Below are 18,682 nucleotides of genomic sequence, written 5' to 3' on the forward strand. Positions count from 1 at the left end.
ATGGACTTGAACTCTGAAATATATTGACATATATATGACAGTTTTGTCAATTCAGGCAGGAAATTTTAATTGTATATTCTAATAAGAAATTTCCAAACATGTCAGAGATAATATGTGTGATATGAGATCATAAAAATGTCACTTCACCTAAAGGGGTCCAGGGTTTCTCATTAATCGTGTACATTGATATTATACATTCATTTTATTTTGGCTTTGGACTCCAGCTCATGTGTTTTGAAATTATAATGTGGCTATGATGTTGAAGCTGACTTTGTGGATATTAATATAAATTCTGTGTTAACCGTCTAAAAACCGTCCTCCTACACGGCTCCCTAATTATATGACAGTGTTGCTGGATTTATTCATCACTTCACTTTGCTTTGTCTCAGCGTGTGTTTCATCTGGTGAAGGCTAAATACAGAAATCCACTCAAACTAACCAGAGGTGCTGACAGATAGTCACAACATCAAGTGTCTGCTGATGAATGTAGGGAAGTGAACTGACCTCTAACCTGGACTTCTTGCATTTATTTCCATTTGCATGCATGCGGTATGATTAACCCCTAAATCAGTGATCTAGGAGTCTGAGTAAAGTCCTGAGACTCGACTCGTGGTGAACCAGACTTGAGACTCGAGCATCGACTGCGTTCAGACTTGGAAGTTGGAATCAAGGGCTCCAATCTGTTGTCCATAATAATTTGGCGTGATATAACAAAGCCATGTATATAATGTCACATTATTTAATTTCTGGCAAGGTCAGACATGCGTGTGAATCCACAAACCTACATATGGATTCATGCTCATACCATCATTAACAGTAAGAGTTCAACCTTCAGGACTTTGGTAGTGGGGACTGAACTCGGTCAAGACTCTGACTCACTACTTTATTCACTTGGATTTAGACTCTTGTCTTGACTCAGACTCCAGCTTTAGTGACTCAACACTTCTAAAGATAGACAGAATCTGCCCTCCTAACCTTTTAATGTCCTCATAAACAATTCAGTGTAATCCCGTTTTCTGCAAAGCATATTATTGCTGGACACCGGTTGAGAGGCTGTGGGGGCTGTTAAAAGAAATAAAATGACTTTATTTTGCAGATGTCACAGTCTTCAGTGACGCACTGCCTCTCCACAGAAATCTGATACTCTTTCATATTCTTATCATCAGACACCTGCGCTCATATCTCAGGGCTGCAGCAGATCTGGCTGTGAAACAGTTCTTATATCCTCCTTCCCGTTCAGAGAGCCTCCTTCTCTCTGCCTCCTATCCCTCCTGGTTTCACAGTGCAGTGTTGTTGGCTTCCTCTTTCCATGCATTGATTTTTTTTTTTTTCATCTTTATCTCCATTGGAAGAAAGCTGTGCTCCCACCACCGTGCAGTCGATTCCTGGTGCTTACTAATGCATCTCTGTCAGCCATGTCACACACACATGCTTACATAGAGTGTGCTCATAGGTGAATGTGTTTCACAAGCAAGCATTCTGTCTGAGTCCTGGTACAACGCTGCGCTGTGTGGAAACACAGGACGGTGGTCTCTTGTCACTTGGATCATTAAGGCCTTATTGATCGTCGGGCGACAAAGAGAGGCTGAAGTCAAAGGCATGCTGGGTATTTTTCACAACTGTGACCTTGTTAATATCACTGCGATGGAAAGGAAAAGACAGATGTTATGCAATCACATGCCTCTGAATTGTATCTTCTTTTCATTTTTTGAAAATGAATTGTTCTTTTCTGCTATATGGGAGTAGTTCCCATGATGGCGGTGGTGGGAGGACCTATTGTCTGGATGTAGATGACAGTACGCCCACACAATCTGGCAGAACTTGACAGCAAGACAGATCCGTCCATTTTGCCAATAACTGACAGTAACAGAAAAGATTGCTGCCTTACACAAAAGGTTTGAATCCCTATCGGAGAGAATCAAGTGCTGAGATGGTTTTAAGTCGCAGTTAAAATATAATTTTGAACTGTGTTCATAGCAAAGTTTGTTCTCACTATTACAAAAGCATCTGCCATCAACATAACCATAATTATTATTGGAGTCATAACGACTGATAACATGCCGTGAACCTTTCCATTCCATAAAGCTGGCAATAAAAAATAATTGCAAATGTGAAGCGGTGGAGGAAGTGATTCTAGGCAAGGCTGCTTCCATGTTACGCCTGGAGAGTCACAGAGGATTGTGCCGATTGCTAACCAGCCGCCGACATGTTCCCCAGCTCTCTTAACAACCGTGTAGAGTTTTAACATGAAATATCTTTGTGACGCAGGTGAAAAGGAGGAAAGAAAACATTTCTTCTGCCTTTTGTTCATACCCAACTCTCTATCATGTCCTCCTCTCCTGTGAACAACTTCTAAGTTGCCTCAGTGTTTAATCCTCCCATCGTCCTGGATCGCACTCAGCTTTCAGTTCTCAGTTCCTGCCTTTTTTTGGTGCGCAAGCTTTCTTCGTCTCGTCTATCCCTCCTCTCCCTGTTCCCCTCTGGTGAGGAGCTGGAGGACGTTTGGTCCACAGAGCTTCCATCCCCCAGAGAGATATGATTGACATTCCCATTACTGCCAGGAAGTCCATTAGAAACAAAGGCTGCTCCCACTGACTTAAGTGTGTGTAGCGTTTGTGTGTAGTTCATGCCTGTGTTTGTGAGAGTTACACCAGATTCACGAAACCAGCCAGCACAGAAATCCTTTTCATGCTGAAGCCTTGTAAGAGATATTCTAAATATACACACAGACGCTTTTTAATCGACTCTGCTCTGTTTTTCCAGTGTCTAAAGAAAGTGCCGGAGCAGTTGATGAAGATGATTTTATTAAAGGCTTCACAGACGTCCCTACAGTCCAGGTACACTACACACAGGAGAATAAATGCAGACAATCGCACACACTTACACCTTTTACGAACAAAACTATTGAGGCTTTCAAGGCCAGACTGCCTGAGGTTTTTTTTTCCATTTTTCAAATTTTTCTGTTTTGCATCCTTCTCTTCCTTGTGCTTCCCTTCTCTATGCAGATCTACTCAGCAAGGGATCTTGAGGACAACCTCAATAAGATCCGTGAGATTTGCTCCGATGACAAACACGACTGGGACCAGAGAGCCAGTGCTGTTAGTAGATTCGCCTTTAACTGTTCATTTAGTTAAACTCTAACAATAAAATAACCATTTTGGACTCAGCTTTTACAATGTATTTTTGTATTTACAGATGAAAAAGATCCGCTCACTGCTTGTGGCGGGCGCAGCCGACTACGACTGTTTTTACCAGCACCTACGGCTACTGGATGGAGCTTTCAAACTGTCAGCGAAAGACCTGCGCTCGCAAGTGGTTCGAGAGGTCTGCATCACCGTGGGGTGAGTTGATTACACATACTTTCATCACTAGAGGTTAAATTGATAAACATATACATAGAAAAGGATTTGTCATTTCTCACTGGTCATCCATAGGTGTTTTAGAAATGATTGCATCTATTGTAAGCGTGTTTCGCTCGTGGCAGCAGAAATTTGGCTCTAAATAGGAAACAACTGTAAATGTTTTATACTATTCTCGAAATACAGGAAGTACAGGGTGTAAACTCAGTGTAATGTAACCCTGTTGGATCCAAACAGTTTGATTACACCCTGGCAGTATTTTACCACATTTTGTGGTTGCGTTCATGTTTGTGTTGTGTTTATAACATACATGTTGTTGTGTTTTTGTCTGTGTATTCTTTTAGCCACCTTTCATTAGTGTTGGGGAATAAATTTGACCACGGAGCGGAAGCCATCGTTCCCGTCCTTTTCAACCTCATCCCCAATTGCGCCAAAGTCATGGCCACCTCCGGTGTGTCGGCTATCCGCATCATCATACGGGTAAGTCGTTTTGCAAACACAAGAATTAATTCAACAGTCTTGTTTTGCAACTTTATTGTCAGTGTGAGCACTACTGCTAGGATCTGATTATTGGAATTTCATTTAACCTTTCTGTCCTCTGCAGCACACACATGTCCCGAGGCTCATCCCTCTGATAACCAGTAACTGCACATGCAAGTCTGTGGCCGTTAGAAGGTGAGGTTAAACACACTGGTGTACCAATGAAATGCTCTCAAATAATGAAAAGTCATAAAATGATCACAAGAAGGTTTATGGTGTGGTTCAGTCATGGTTTTTGCGATGATGAAACTGATGGAAATGTGTCTTCTCCAGGCGCTGTTACGATTTCTTGGTCCTTCTGCTCCAGGAATGGCAAACCCACTCTCTAGAGAGGTGAGGGCGGCTGTTTGGATCAGCGCTGGTTTCTCGTTCATTCAAAAACTTTGGATAAAACAAGTTTCAAACCTGTTTACACTTAAGGAACCTTTTGTATTTATTTGTCAGGCACACAGCGGTTCTGGTTGAAAGCATCAAGAAGGGAATTAGAGATGCTGACTCAGAGGCCAGAGTGGAGGCCCGCAAGTAAGACATTATTTCATAAAATTGCATCATGTGAAAGAGGAATAGTTATAAATATCTCACCACCCTCCTTTTCCTGTTTGAATCCCTCGATTTCTCAATTTTTCTTCCTCCATCATCACCCCACTACCTCCCTCCTCAACCATCCATTTATCCTCTGACTCTGATCTCTCTGCCCACCTCTGCCACGGTTCTCTTCTCTTCTCAGGGCCTACTGGGGTTTGAGGAACCGCTTTCCGAATGAGGCTGACGCTCTCTACAACTCCTTAGAGCCATCTTACCAGCGGACCCTTCAGTCCTGCCTGAAGAGTTCCGGCAGTGTGGCCTCTCTTCCCCAGAGTGACCGGTCCTCATCTTCCTCTCAAGAGAGCCTCAAGTAATCAGAGCTCAGCACCGCACCTCCATAGTTTGCTTTAGACCCCCAGGTTTACTAGGTTTACACTTAATACACTACACATTAAATTATCCTCAGTTGGCTTATACATTTCCCTTTTCAGAAAGAAAAAAAAATCTAATTGATTAAAGTGGACTGCTCTTTTTTCAGCAAGACAAAATCCCCATTAGTTCACTAGTGTTTTCACTGCTAAACACAAAGACTTCAGTTGGCGTGTTAGTAGAAACTTACACTTTTCCTGCTCACTGCTTTTATTACTTTACTTTTATTTATTGCACTCAGTTAGTAGTCATCAGTGTAGTTTAAAGCCTGCAGGTTAACCTTAAAAATAGAAATTAGAAATATGATTAAAAGAAAAATACATTAAAGATGCCATTTGTTTTGTTGTGTATGTGTTTGTTTTATTTTGTATTGACCTACTTTTCTCTCTTTTCTGTCAGTCGGCCTCTTTCTTCAAAATGGTCTGCAGCTCCAGGGCGAGGTGAGTCACACGCAAACACACACACACACACACACACACACACCACACACACACACACACACACACACACAGAGTTGCAAACTCTCTCAAAGATATAATCTCATGGTCACTCGCTTCGACATGAATAAATACACAGCAGCTCGGTCCATCTGTAAAGTTCCCATCATATTCATTACATCTTGCCCGTGTGTACTCCTGTACGATCACACCCGTTTATGTTTTTATGTTACAACACACATGTGAACGCACAAATGTGTGTATGCGTCTGCACATGACTTGTGTATTTCTGTTTTAGTATCAATATTGTGTATGTTTTGTGTTGTGCCCGCATGTGTTTTGTATTGTGTTGTATTGTATTTGCCATCATCACCTCCGTCCCCACTCCAACACACTCCTCCTCCTCCTGCTGTCCCATCAGTCCCTGCGGGTTCAAAGGGTGGGGTGTCGTCGGCCTCCCTGCAGCGTTCCCGTAGTGACGTGGATGTAAACGCGGCAGCATTGGCTAAGCACCGGAACGTCGGACAGGCCAGGGGCTCGGGTCGACTGACCCCTGGCTCCTACTCCTCACTGGGTAAGGGCCCCTGTCAGTCAAGTTAGACGACTAATCCAACTGCACAGACACTGGTGAGCATGTTATCAGCTGGAGGTCCGAGGAGTCCATTCAGATCAGCTTAGCGGTAGCACTGTTATAACCACATCCTTCTACAAAACAGTCTTAAAGGACAGACTCACACACTCTAGACTGGGCTCTCTCCTCTCTTACTCTTGTCCTTTCCTCTCCTGCTGCCTGCTTATTGCTTGTCAATGTGTCTTGTTTATGTTTTGTATTTATATTCTGTCTGCATGTTCTATAGATCAGTGTTTTCCAAACTAGGGGTCACGACGAAAGACACAGTTAGAGATAGCATATTTAAACCATAATAGTTACAAAAGATTAAAAAGTAGTAGTTCAACCAGGAAAATATAAATATTTTACCAACCTTGTGATTTTCTTTGTCCCCATATGCCCCCCGTGGTGATTATGATTTATAAGTCAAAGCAACAGTTGCAACAGGTAAATGTATAGCACAGTACATTACAGCACTAAAACCTGTTCCTACACATTCAGTACCTACAGGACCGAATCACAACACAGAAATCAGTCCCTCATTTAGGTGCCTGAGCTCTGTACTGAAATAGATGCTCTGCTCACAAGCAACATATACATCACTGCACATGCCCAGTTACGTTACACTTAACTCTGGTGGCAACGCACTCATGGCTCAGGCAGCACGTAATGTTAAGCGTTGTAGCTACGTTTTTTTAGTTTTGCAATGTAAATTTGTGAAGAGCTTTGCAGTTATTTATGTTTTTATTTAAATAAAATATACTTTGAACTATTAAATTAATATATCAATATGTTTTTTCTCTTTTTTCCCCCCCCTAAGATAAAATAATCGGTTTTGGCACCGTTACTGTTTTAAAAGTATTTTTTTGTGAGCTCAAATCAATATCCTCTGTGACAATGAGGGTCTAAAGTCTCAGGCTCTGTTATTATGGGGGTGGGGACCTTGAAAGTTTGGGAACTCCTGCTATAGATGAATTCTGTCTTGTGTGTTTGTTCGTCACTGTGTTTCGACACTGATCCCTACATCTGCATCTCTTTTGAACAGATGTTCTGTTACTAATTCACATTGTGCTCCTTTCTTCTCCTTCCTCTTCTTTCTGCCCCTTTTCTTTTCCGTCTCGAATTCTTTATTACTTTTCATTATTTCTGTGGCTCTTTTGTCCCTGACACTCAACTTTCATTTCCCCCATCTCGGGTTCCTTTTGTATCTTTTACTTTTAATATTTCTATCAATCCTTTGCTGTTCTTTTCCCTTCGTTTCTTTCCCTCTTCCACCCACTCTCTGTGTCTTTCTCTCTTTGCTACTAAAGATGATGCCTCTGATAAAACGGATGGTAAGATCATCTCACTCTGCTTCACCAGCAACAGCCTACTCATGTTTTCTTTTTCCCTTCCTCTTTTTTCATTTCCTTTTCCTCACTCCAACCCAGTCCATGTTATCTCCTTTTATCGCAGTATGTGGCCACAGCGCCCCCTGCTGTCAGCCTTACATTGAACCCTATTTTGTATCACCATTCCATTCATTCCATTCATCACATCATGAATCTAATCAATTATTTACACCTATAACATCATCTGCTGCTTTACTACAGTTTAATCAGATTTTATATTGAAATAGAACGTCAACACCTGTGTTTAACTATCATTCTGTTATTGAGGTTTTAGTTTGATATTAGGATTTTAGGATGTGTTATTCTCTACATGTTGGCTGAAAATGTGATTTTTACGTCATGCCCCCTCTTTGTCTGTCTGTAGGGACCAGGTCAGACAATGGTAAGATTGTGGTTAGGTGGATGTGCATCTCCGCTTTTTAGGGATGTTCTAGTTGTAACATTTTAATTGACGGTTTCTAAATGTCTAAATCTTTCATTAAGAAATCAAAAGTGAATCTTGCATCTCTGATTGTTTTCTTAATGGTCCTTATGAGGCAGTATTTGAATTGAGGCTTAAAGACTTAATATAAACAGAAAGTGGATCAGATGATGCATTGTACAGGCTGAAGTGAATGCTGGTAATGAAGAGGGTTTCATTTTAAGTTGAAACTACCACTCGACCAGTGGCGCAACATAAAGATAATTGGCAGCTATGTCGACAATCGATTAATCAGTGAAGTCATTTTGATCAACAAATGAATCTGTATTTTAATCAATAATAAAATATTTGGAACTGCTGGAACTAGAATGACACTCTCAGTCCCCTTAAATTTAATCAAACTGCACCAAATTTCACTCAAACATAGAAATCAGTCCCCTAAATCTGCCTGATTTATCAAGACCCATGAATTATTCAGCGATGCAAATATACAAAAACGTCCTTTCTCACAATCTTAGAAAGTGATAAATAATTCCTGGACTAATACTTAGTGACGGGTAACTGTTTGCCTTATAATCAGTTTCAGATTTTAAGTACATCCTGATTAAGACTGGTTTCAAATCCCCTGAAACATCCCTGGTGTGTGTGTGTGTGTGTGTGTGTGTGTGTGTGTGTGTGTGTGTGTGTGTGTGTGTGTGTGTGGTGTGTGTGTGTGTGTGTGTGTGTGTGTGTGTGTGTGTGTGTGTGTGTGTGTGTGTGTGTGTGTGTGTGTGCGCGAGCGCGCGTCCTGGCTGAATGTTAGCGTTTAGTTTAGCATCTGATATTTCAGCTTCCAGCATTATTTGCTTTTCATTATATTTAGTAGCTTCGTAGATGCTGGGCTGCAGACAGAGAGAAGTGTGTACAGTACAGGGAGTTTTTGTGTATTTTTACGGTTCTCCCTCGGTATACCTGCAGGCCGTGTACGTACCAAGCAGCCGCTGTCCACTGCGAGCAGCGTGTCCAGCCAAGTGGACTCAAGAGGACGCAGCCGCACCAAGATGGTCTCCCAGTCGCAACGTATGTACCCCCTCACACCCCCTGATCACACAGCATTACGTAAACCCAGCTATGAGAAACAAAATCCTGGATGAAGTCCTCTCAGTCCACATACACAGCAACACAAATGGAGTGTGAGCTTCTTGGAGTGTGTGTTTGTAGTTTCTCAGGCTCTTATTGTGGAGTTTCTTTACATGTTGCCTTCGAGGTGACGATAAGCTCCATGTAAATGTTTCTGTGCCTTTAGGTTCCGACGAATCCGATTGCACACCAGGTATTCTGTTTGTGTGTCAGAGTCAGTATGTGTGCGTCTTTCTGTGAACCACAGTGGGAATGGTGGCCCACCTGCTATCGCTGTCATTCTGATCAAGGTGTTTTATATATAGAGGAGTGAGCGTGTGTGTTTTCTCTGCATGCTGTGTCTCATCACTGAGGATAATATGGTGGTCAGTTTATTTCTGCTGCTCTAGCCCGGCTCTGGATGCCATTCAAGTTATTTAAAGTGCTACACAAAAGCAGATGTCTCGTTGCTGCTTTCCAACAAGACGTAATGGTGGGGTGAGCGATCCTGGGGAATGACTGACCCCCCATTCATGCACGTGCGTTGGCATGGCAAACCACTGATCTCAAAAAGTTGGAATTAGCCACCACAAACGTTAATCATCGCCATTTCGTTATCCTCTTTGGGTTAGCTGTATTCTGTGATGTTTCAGTGCTTAGCATTTTGAGCGCTACTTTAAAAATGCTTGTTGGTATAACTTTTTGTGAGATAGATGTGTTAGCATTTCCAGTGGAAAACAGTAGTTCTGAAACAGTAGTGGCAGTGTACGTTATCTTTTCAGGACGTCCTCCCATCCGTTGATAGAAGAGGAATGAATGACCTGTAACGTGATGTTTTACGCTATTTTATAAATAGCTCTAAGAAAGATTATTAGCATAATGTTAGCATATACTCTTTGACCGTTCCCATGGAAATAGCTATTTCCGGTTCAGAGACCTCCATCTGGTTCCCAGTGCCCCTTCACCCCTCATGTCCACAAACACTAATACCCTTGTTGCTGATTGGCTGGAATAGTGTTGTGCTATTCGGAGTTGTCCAGCTTTCTTCATTTCTCAAAATAAAATCGCTTACCCCACCTTTAATGCTAATATGCTGCTTGCGTCTGACTGGTTTAAAAGTGCAAAATGATTGGACCAGAGCCCACTGCACCAATCCGATCAGGACATTTAGATAAAAAACCCAATGCAAGAATTCAAAGCCCAAATCTCAGAAGCAAAGATCAACAGAAATAGAGGAAATGGCATCTGCACAGAGGACTAGAATAATTTCTACTTATTTCAGTTCGAGTGCGTGTGTGGGTGTTTTTGAGCATATTTTCTTTGAGGCATTTCTTTTCTTTCATTGTGAACAGGCTTTGCTTCATGTATATCTGACAGCTGTCTCAACATGCACTGCTTCTCCCAGGCCGTCATCTGCCCCTGGTTCAGTGTGTGTGTGTTTGTTTTCAGCAACACATCTTCAATACTAGTTTTCTTTCTTAATAAATAGATTTGTTGTATCAACGTGCTTCAGCTTTGCCTTCATTCTTGGTATGGAACACCAGGATGCGCTCCCATCGTTCTCTGTGTTCTAACTCCCATGAAGCTTTTTTATTTTTGCGCTAACACCCATAATTCATCTGGTTTAATCTGCTGTTCCTTCCCCCCCGCCTCTGCTTCCCCCTCCTCCTCCCAACCAATGGGCTTAATGGCTCAGGATCTCAGTCTGCTACCCCTGTTGGTGGTAAGATTACTACGCTTCTTCTTTTTACCTGCTCTCTTTATCTTTACTGCTCTCCCTCTGCTGCTCTGACCTCTTCCCATCTTTTGTTCACGTGCACACAAAAAGCTCACTTCAGTTCCTCCCTCTCTGGCTGAGGCATGCTGGGACTTGTAGGCACTGACTGATCTATGATCATGCTAAACACACTGCTTTGGGAGATTGTGTTTCTGCACTCTTATGTGTGCCTGGATGAAGTGAGGAAGTGCAACAAACTTTAGATGTTTGCAAATCAAATTATATATATATTTTCCTTGGAAGGTTTTGTAACATTAACAGGATTAAAAAGCAATTTAGGGGTCTGGCAAAGAAAAGGAATGAGGAATGGATATCAGAGGAAAAGATAGTTTGAAATGTACCTCACATGATAAAACTTGATTTCAATATATTGACTCTGGTTGTATTTCAGTTACGTTATGAGTGATAAATATTCGCTTCAAATACAAGAACAGGCCATTTTTGTCTTTTATTGACAATTGGATGTATGTATTTATTTCTTTGACACTAGGTATGATTTCCTAGAGAAGTGCAGTTCATGTGTGGAGTGTGTATGTGTGCCTTTTGGTTTTTGTTTGTCAGCGAGAGAAAGAGTCTGTTCTCCATTTTTGTTTTCAGTCGTGTTGAATTGAGGTTCAGATTGAGCATCCTGTGTCAAACACCGGAGCTTGTTCCCCAAAAGTCTGTTCACACACTTATCCTTATCCTGCACCGCAGAGCAGCTACTACTCAAGTGTTTGTCTGCGGGTTGATAGTGACACGAGTCATTGTAGAAAGAGCTACACTGTGGGCCTTGCACTTGGAGACAGGATGTCATGGGGAGGAGAAATTGAGACCTCCATTAGAAACTGTTCTCTGATTTGCGATAAGAGAACGGTCACTTTATTTCGATATTATCATGTTAAAGATTTATGTTTAACACTTGAATTAATCTTAAATCATTTAAAAAAACGTAAACTTTCATCTCATTTTGTGGTTTACAACTCTTCTGTTCCCAAGAATCCTCTTTCCAACAACATCAAACACTTTCTGTCTACTTTTAAAATACATAGTTTATATGTTACGACATTTACCGAAAACTGCTTGAGAACCTGTGCCACTAAGTGAAGTACAGCAGCAACTGTCTTTGTCTGTAATCTGTTTACAAGACCCTCACGTGAAAGAGGGATCATCCAAGTTTCTGGAGACTTTTTATTGTCACATTTCACCTGTTGACTCAGCACAACTCTGACTTGTTCCCTTTACTTCTATGTCCTCCTCCTCTCTGCGTCTCTCTGAAGCTGGCAGTCGGAGTGGTTCACCCGGTCGCGTGCTGACGAGTACGGCCCTGAGCACCATGAGCTCAGGGGCCCACAGGGTGCTGGCTGGGGTCGGCGGTGAAGGAAAAAGACGCAGCCGCATCCCCCGCAGCCAGGGCTGCTCCAGAGACTCCTCCCCCACTCGTCTGTCTGTTGGTAAGTGAACAATTGAACAGATTTATAAAGGGAAGCTGAAATTCTTTTTTAAAATATGGTCCTTTCCTTTAAACAGGGTTTTGATTCCATTCACAACAACTTCTTCCTTTCATGTTCCTCTTGTACGGTTTTAGAACATCTGCTCTAAGATCTTGTTTTTATAATCAGCTGACAAATGACTTTTCAAATGTTTGCTTGGACCCAGTCGTGTTATTTACAGACTTGCTTATAACTACAAGCAATTTTCCATAAAACCTTGGATCTCAACTATTTTCCCCTCCTGCTCCTTGTCTATCTCCTCCTCCGCTCCTCTCCCTGTCCTCCCTCTGTCTTTCTTCTTCCTCCTGTCCTCTAGCTCCTTCCAGCATTAGTTCCATCTACAACGGTGCGAGTAGAGGAGGTAAGGCTCCGACCTTCGACCAGACCACCCCGCTATCCATCTCTCCACCCCCATTCCATCTACTTCCCATCTTCGCCCCCCCTCCCCATTAAATCATCCCTCCATTCCTCTCTCTTTATCTCCATCCATCACTACAAATCTCTCCTGCCGTCCCAATCAAGCAGTACCTCACCACCTCAGCCTCACCGAACCATCCCTCTAACCTGTCTCTGACTTCATGGCTATGTTGTCATGACGATAGGTGGCCGTGATCGGCAGACATCCACGCTTTTCAAACATATCTCCTCCCTCTCTGTACTAACCTGTTGTTAGCGGCTGATGAACGAACCTTCTCGCAGGATCAGCGAAGCTTCATTAGGACTCGGTAGCTCTAGGCTGTGATTAACCGTGATTGGCTGGTTAGATGCTGATGCTGATGAACGGCGTAATGAACGGTGAAGTTAATTGCGATGCTAATGGATGAAAATGCAAGCCCCTTCCCCCCCCTTGCGCAACCCCTCCGATCGCTAATCTCATCATAAATCACTTCCTTCTCCTTTCTGTGTGTCTGAGTGTGTGTGAATATCATGATGTTTGTTTTATTTAAATGTGAGTCCAGCAGACTTGTGCTCTTGTGAGGAGCATCTCATCGAGATCTGTAACAATTAAAGGAAACTTTTATTTTAAATTCTTTGTTGCTTTTCAATCATTTAGCAGAAAGTTAATGTGTAACAATTTGGACAATCAGGTAATTTTTACCAAATATTCAGTATTTAGCTTTTTTAAAAGTGATTTTTATTTGTTGTTTTTGATATTAATCTATGAAAGTAAACCCCAATGTTTGTGAGACAAATCAAGCTAATTAGAGACATTTATGAAATATGTTTTACTTCCAGTGTGAGGATTTACTGATTGGACGAAACAAGCTATTCAAAATGTCACACTTTTTTTTGCCATTTTCTGCTATTTCATTGACTTAACTAACTGATAAAGTCATCAGAATAATATATATTGATTGATAAGGAAGATTGTTATTATTGTATTGTTAGTATGAGACTATGAGAATCAGGAATCTTCTGTTGAGATGCTCCCTCAGTGCCGGTCGACCTGCGCTCATTCTCTCTTGTCTCTGTCAATCCTTCGCTCTCACCTCGTTTGTCTTATCCATGTGTTTATCCACGTATGTTTCTCTCTCTCTCCACTTTATCACTCCTCATGTTTGTCTTTCTTCTTTGTGGTCTTCTTTATATCCCTTGTCCCCTTTTCTTTTCTTCTTACTACCACTTCTCTTCCTCTGCTGCGACGCGTCGTTGTAACCTGGGTGGTGTTAGCTCGGGGCAGTCGTATCCCTCGGCCCAGTATGAGTCAGGGCTGCAGCAGAGAGGCCAGCAGGGAGAGCAGCCGGGACACCAGCCCCATACGCTCCTTCACTCCACTTGGTGAGTAGCAGCAGTGGACTCGCACTCAGGAGAGATGAGCAGTGTCAAATCAGCAAATGTGAAGATGATTTCAAAGAAGAAGAAAAACTTTATATAAACTTATCTTAAACCAACAAAACATACATTTTATTATTTATATTCAGTTTCTGATTTAAACAAAAACAATTTTTTTAAATGAAAGAAGTAGGGGGATTCAAATATAAAAAAACAGTCTCTTGCATTTATGTGCATTTTTTTCAGCCTTTCTTTTCCACACTCACACTCTGCTCGATCAGTGAAGGTTGTATGTGTTTCTTGTGTGTGTGTGTGTGTGTGTGTGTGCGTGCGCGAATGTTAAACTCTGTATGTGTGTTTTAAATTTGGTTGCAGCAACACGGAGCTACTCTCGCTCCACCGGAGCTCTCCACACACCTGACACTTTTGGCGCTGCAGGTGAAGGCTGAGTACAACTGTTTCTCTGTACCTCACCCACCCACTCCGCCTTAATTTTTTTGTTTTGCTCCGATTTCTTTACGTTCATCCGCACCGCGCATCTTCTCCTGTATTTTGTCAGCCTGTTTCTCTTCTTGTCCATCAGTCCTCAGTTGTTATTTTTACTTTCTCGCTCCAGGATGTCAAATCTTCCAGTGGAACCGCATGCTTCCGCCCGTTCAGTTGCCAACTGACAACCATCTTGCCAGTTTTTTACCATTTGTTTTCTTTATTTAGCTCTGCCCCTTCTCTGCGGGGACACCAGTGCACTCTCCTGTTTTATGTCAATCATCCTTTTTCTCCCCCAGTGGCACCTGCAATGTCACCTAACAAGTCATCCCATCAACTTACAGGGTTGGCTCATGGGAAACGATGTGTGTGTTGAATAAATGTCACAGAATGGATGATGAAGAGAGTGAGGTGCTTGGATGGTGGATCATCGGTGGACAAGTGAGAGACAACTTGACGAGTGGGGGAGACAGATTCATTAGAATGTTTTCTAACGTGTGTCCTCTGCTCTCCACCTGTCTTCCTCCTCAGGTTCATCTCTTGGCATCAGTCAGTCCAGTCGTCTCTCATCTTCAGTCAGTGCCATGAGGGTCCTCAACCCAGGCTCAGACGTAGAAGAGGCTCTCGCAGATGCTTTAGTATGAAAAACACCACCCTACCATAAACACATAAAATGCACAATATCTCTCATGCACATTTCAGCTCGCTGTCATGATGTGCTGCTCTCGCCTGCTGGATTGTATGTCTGTGTGTAAACTAACCCCTGATTCTGCCTCTGTTTAATGCTATCAGCTGTTGGGAGACATGCGGTCCAAGGTCAGCTCCTTCACCTGCCTCTTACCTGTGTATTGTGTGTGCCTGTGTGTGTGTTAAGCTATGTTCTTCTTCTATAAATGCGATTTTTCCCAATACCTTCCTGTTATTACTCTCTTTTGTATTACAGTTTAATTTCATTCTCTTTTCGCTTTACCTGCAGAAGAAGCCAGCACGGCGGCGGTACGAGAACTACAGCATGTACTCCGACGACGACGCCAACAGTGATGCATCCAGCGCCTGTTCAGAAAGGTCCTATAGCTCCAGAAACGGAGGAGCCATCCCGACCTACATGAGACAGACAGAAGACGTGGCTGAGGTTAGTAGCAGCAGCCGTACAGCAGAAAACTCTGAACCTGAGGTCAAATGAGGCCAAAGAACAAGGTTTTAACCAGGCAGGTTTTTGTCTTGCCGGCTGTAGCTTTATAATGGCATTGTTTGGTTAATGACATGTAACAAAATATCAAATTTGTAGCCATGCAAAATAGATGGAACCTTTTTCTGTGGGAAACAGTGACATGTACTGACTTAGGATGTCTTGTCTAAACTAAGGCCCCTTTCTCACCTGTTATTTAGATTCTAAACAACCTGTTATTTTGACTAAACAAAAAATCTTCAGTATTTACTAAAATCATCACTTTGCTTGTGCCTGGGTATTTAAGTCTCATCAGGCCTTTGTACTTGTGGTTCTATCAGGTGCTGAATCGCTGTGCCAGTGCCAACTGGTCTGAGAGGAAGGAGGGGCTGTTAGGTCTCCAGGCTCTACTCAAGAACCAACGCACCCTCAGGTCAGTCACACAACAGTCAAACCTTCTCTTCACTGTTTGAGCTGATTGTTGATTTGCATCTAACTTTTGCTTTTCATCTTCAGTCGGGTGGAGTTAAAGAGACTGTGTGAAATCTTCACTCGGATGTTTGCAGACCCTCACAGTAAGGTATGAGTGCATGTAATGCAAGTACTCACACAGCACTGGTTTACACTGTCATGTCACAAACAATCATTATTCACCCACTTCAATTTTTCTTTGGTTTCACATACTTTGTTTATCCCACTCATCCTTCACTGTACCGGATTCTGCCAAAACAAGCAAAATATTAATTACATCTCACGGATGTTAAATATAGTCACATAAATAAGTCTCGAGATAAAGTCGGGATAAACAGGTTGAATTGAATTCTAGCCACACACGTATATACACACTCAAACAACAACACAGGCATGCAAAGCGTTCGACAGACTTACGGCATGCCACTCCTGAGTTTGCGTTTGACCTCACACTCCTCTGCCGTCCTGTGGGTTTGCTCTGTCACTGTTCAGCAGCCAATCCGCTGGCTGCACTCACTGCATTCGCTGCCACTCTGCTGTCTTTCCCCTCCCTACGTGCAGTCTGAAGCGACAAAACACTGACCACGAATGTACTTCCAGACGCACACAAACGCACAACTATTTTGGGCTGCCAACTCTTCTCTCTCACTAACCAGCTGCGGTGCGCCCTCTCTAACCCTGCCACTTGTGTTTCGGCATCTTTGAGTGCCCGTCACCTCACACATGTCGTAAGGTGTGTGAGCTACTCCCCCTTCCCCTCGTTTGACGTTTTGTGACGATTTGATGAATTTCAGCGAGACTGCGGCAGAGTGTACGGCACGGCAGAATCCGGTATAAGCTCAGCCTCCTTCAAGGTACTGCATCTCACTGTGAATCTCTCTCCTGCCTTTATCTATTTTTCCCCCACCATTCTCACTTCTCCTTTCTCATCTTCCATTCAAAACTTTAAGTTCATTTCTTTTTACTCATGTGCACACAACATTCTTACCTGGTTGAAGTACCTTGACAGATTTTGTGGTGAAAGTCAACATGATGAGTGTTCACACACAAGCCGAGTTCATTCTTTGTCAGGATGCTAACAGATGTGTTTCTCTCCCCCCACATGCGGCCCCACTGTGGAACTCTCTGTAGAGAGTAAGTCTGGCCAATCAGTGTTACTGCACTTAAACTTAGTGTTTGAATAAACATCTGCTTCATTAATCTGATTGGGCAACCAGTTACCAAGGCAACAACGTAACCCTCACTAACCTACGTCACTGTTTACAAAGATGGACGACAAGCCTCCATTTCCTCCCACTACCAGAAATGAAGCCAGAATATCATTGATATGAAAACTGCCATCTTGAACAATTGGAGCCAGAGTCTGCACAGTAGCGATCATAGGATGGAGCCACAGTAGTGAGGTCTTACTGATAAATGCACTGGACCAATAGCGAGTCAGTATCAGTTGTCAATAATGACATTTTACCCTCTTTTTTTTAGCATCAACTTACTCATTAAAATACATTTATCCTAAAAATGAACACAAACAAACATCAGTGTGCAACAGAACCATCTATGAGAACAATTTATTTCATATGCACTTTGACTTTTTCATTTGGTCCATGTCCCATCTACTAGCATAGAGGGGGAGGTATTACTGACATATACTGCAGCCAGCCAACAAGTAGCGATTGTGATGCTTTGGTTTTACTGTAGGGGAGCTGCCATGTCGTCCATCTTTATTTACAGACTATGAAATCAACCAATTGCATGTAGCGATGGTCACCACACAGCTTGATTGGTGCTTATTCCAGTCAAGTTGTTTACCGTCTCATTGTGGTTTTCTTATCATATTCATTTGGGTGACTTAAGTCTAACTGGTGTTTGGTGAATGAAGGTGATCTGCCGCAATGATGAGTGAATAACCACTAACTTCACAATGGGAACTTATGCTGCTCTCATAGTATCTTCCCTCAACAAAATAACCTTTGCCCTGTAAATGCAGGAGCACCTGAGTGCATGAAGAAATGAGAATTGCTAAACGACTTAATTTGCTCTGTGTGACCTTAACTGTGTGTGTGTGTGATTGGACTGAAGGTGTTCAGTATGTTCCTGGAGACCCTGGTGGACTTCATCCTGGTCCATAAGGAGGACCTGCAGGACTGGTTGTTCGTCCTGCTCACACAGCTGCTGAAGAAGATGGGAGCCGATCTGCTGGGCTCCGTACAGGCCAAAGTTCAGAAAGCGCTGGATGTCACAAGGTGGGTGTCACACTCACAGTATGGACTGTGACATTAGGGCAAATTAGTATATTATAATATAATAATATTTGAGCATTGCAGGTCATTCTTGATCCACTTTCAAGCTTTTCTGAGCTTTTAGGTGATGGATCAAGATGACAATTAGATGTGTTTGTAAGCACTGAAAAGATATTTTACATTTACAGTACTGTGCAAATACTTACTATAGTTAGAATGCTTAAAAAATGATGCTGTGAATATTTTTCATTTAATCCTTTTGCTTTTAAAATACTGTCACATCTCCTCAGTACACTCACTCACCGAACTTTATGGTACTTGAGGTTGTTCCAAGTAACTTGGAGAAACTGCCACAGTTCTGTGTATTGAGGTTGTCTCCACGTAGTGTGTGTCCTCATTCAACCCTAGAATAACTCCATGGTGTTGAGATCAGGGCTCTGTGGGGGTTATACCATCTGCTGCTGGACTCCTTGATGTCTTTGACC

General features: G+C 42.5%; 1 protein-coding gene across 5 annotated transcripts in view; it reads left to right on the forward strand.

Annotated features, from left to right (window-relative positions):
* clasp2 (cytoplasmic linker associated protein 2) overlaps positions 1 to 18,682 on the forward strand; it is a 52,767-nt gene that overhangs the window by 26,424 nt on the left and 7,661 nt on the right. Inside the window, exons 9-35 of one of the 5 annotated variants that reach the window (XM_035182447.2) lie at positions 2,764 to 2,837; positions 3,006 to 3,098; positions 3,196 to 3,341; positions 3,704 to 3,839; positions 3,964 to 4,034; positions 4,173 to 4,232; positions 4,344 to 4,421; positions 4,627 to 4,794; positions 5,253 to 5,293; positions 5,712 to 5,864; positions 7,211 to 7,234; positions 7,656 to 7,673; positions 8,670 to 8,771; positions 8,998 to 9,024; positions 10,507 to 10,533; positions 11,847 to 12,020; positions 12,376 to 12,420; positions 13,731 to 13,838; positions 14,208 to 14,270; positions 14,850 to 14,956; positions 15,111 to 15,134; positions 15,295 to 15,450; positions 15,828 to 15,919; positions 16,003 to 16,066; positions 16,752 to 16,811; positions 17,089 to 17,091; positions 18,037 to 18,200. In XM_035182447.2, the coding sequence (XP_035038338.1) occupies positions 2,764 to 2,837; positions 3,006 to 3,098; positions 3,196 to 3,341; positions 3,704 to 3,839; positions 3,964 to 4,034; positions 4,173 to 4,232; positions 4,344 to 4,421; positions 4,627 to 4,794; positions 5,253 to 5,293; positions 5,712 to 5,864; positions 7,211 to 7,234; positions 7,656 to 7,673; positions 8,670 to 8,771; positions 8,998 to 9,024; positions 10,507 to 10,533; positions 11,847 to 12,020; positions 12,376 to 12,420; positions 13,731 to 13,838; positions 14,208 to 14,270; positions 14,850 to 14,956; positions 15,111 to 15,134; positions 15,295 to 15,450; positions 15,828 to 15,919; positions 16,003 to 16,066; positions 16,752 to 16,811; positions 17,089 to 17,091; positions 18,037 to 18,200 (2,278 nt within the window). The remainder of the gene's footprint in view (positions 1 to 2,763; positions 2,838 to 3,005; positions 3,099 to 3,195; positions 3,342 to 3,703; positions 3,840 to 3,963; positions 4,035 to 4,172; positions 4,233 to 4,343; positions 4,422 to 4,626; positions 4,795 to 5,252; positions 5,294 to 5,711; positions 5,865 to 7,210; positions 7,235 to 7,655; positions 7,674 to 8,669; positions 8,772 to 8,997; positions 9,025 to 10,506; positions 10,534 to 11,846; positions 12,021 to 12,375; positions 12,421 to 13,730; positions 13,839 to 14,207; positions 14,271 to 14,849; positions 14,957 to 15,110; positions 15,135 to 15,294; positions 15,451 to 15,827; positions 15,920 to 16,002; positions 16,067 to 16,751; positions 16,812 to 17,088; positions 17,092 to 18,036; positions 18,201 to 18,682) is intronic. The other 4 variants (XM_035182451.2, XM_035182452.2, XM_035182466.2 and 1 more) reach the window with 4 other exon arrangements.

This window comes from Hippoglossus stenolepis, chromosome 17 (genome assembly GCF_022539355.2).
Source record: "Hippoglossus stenolepis isolate QCI-W04-F060 chromosome 17, HSTE1.2, whole genome shotgun sequence".
NCBI lineage: Eukaryota > Metazoa > Chordata > Actinopteri > Pleuronectiformes > Pleuronectidae > Hippoglossus > Hippoglossus stenolepis.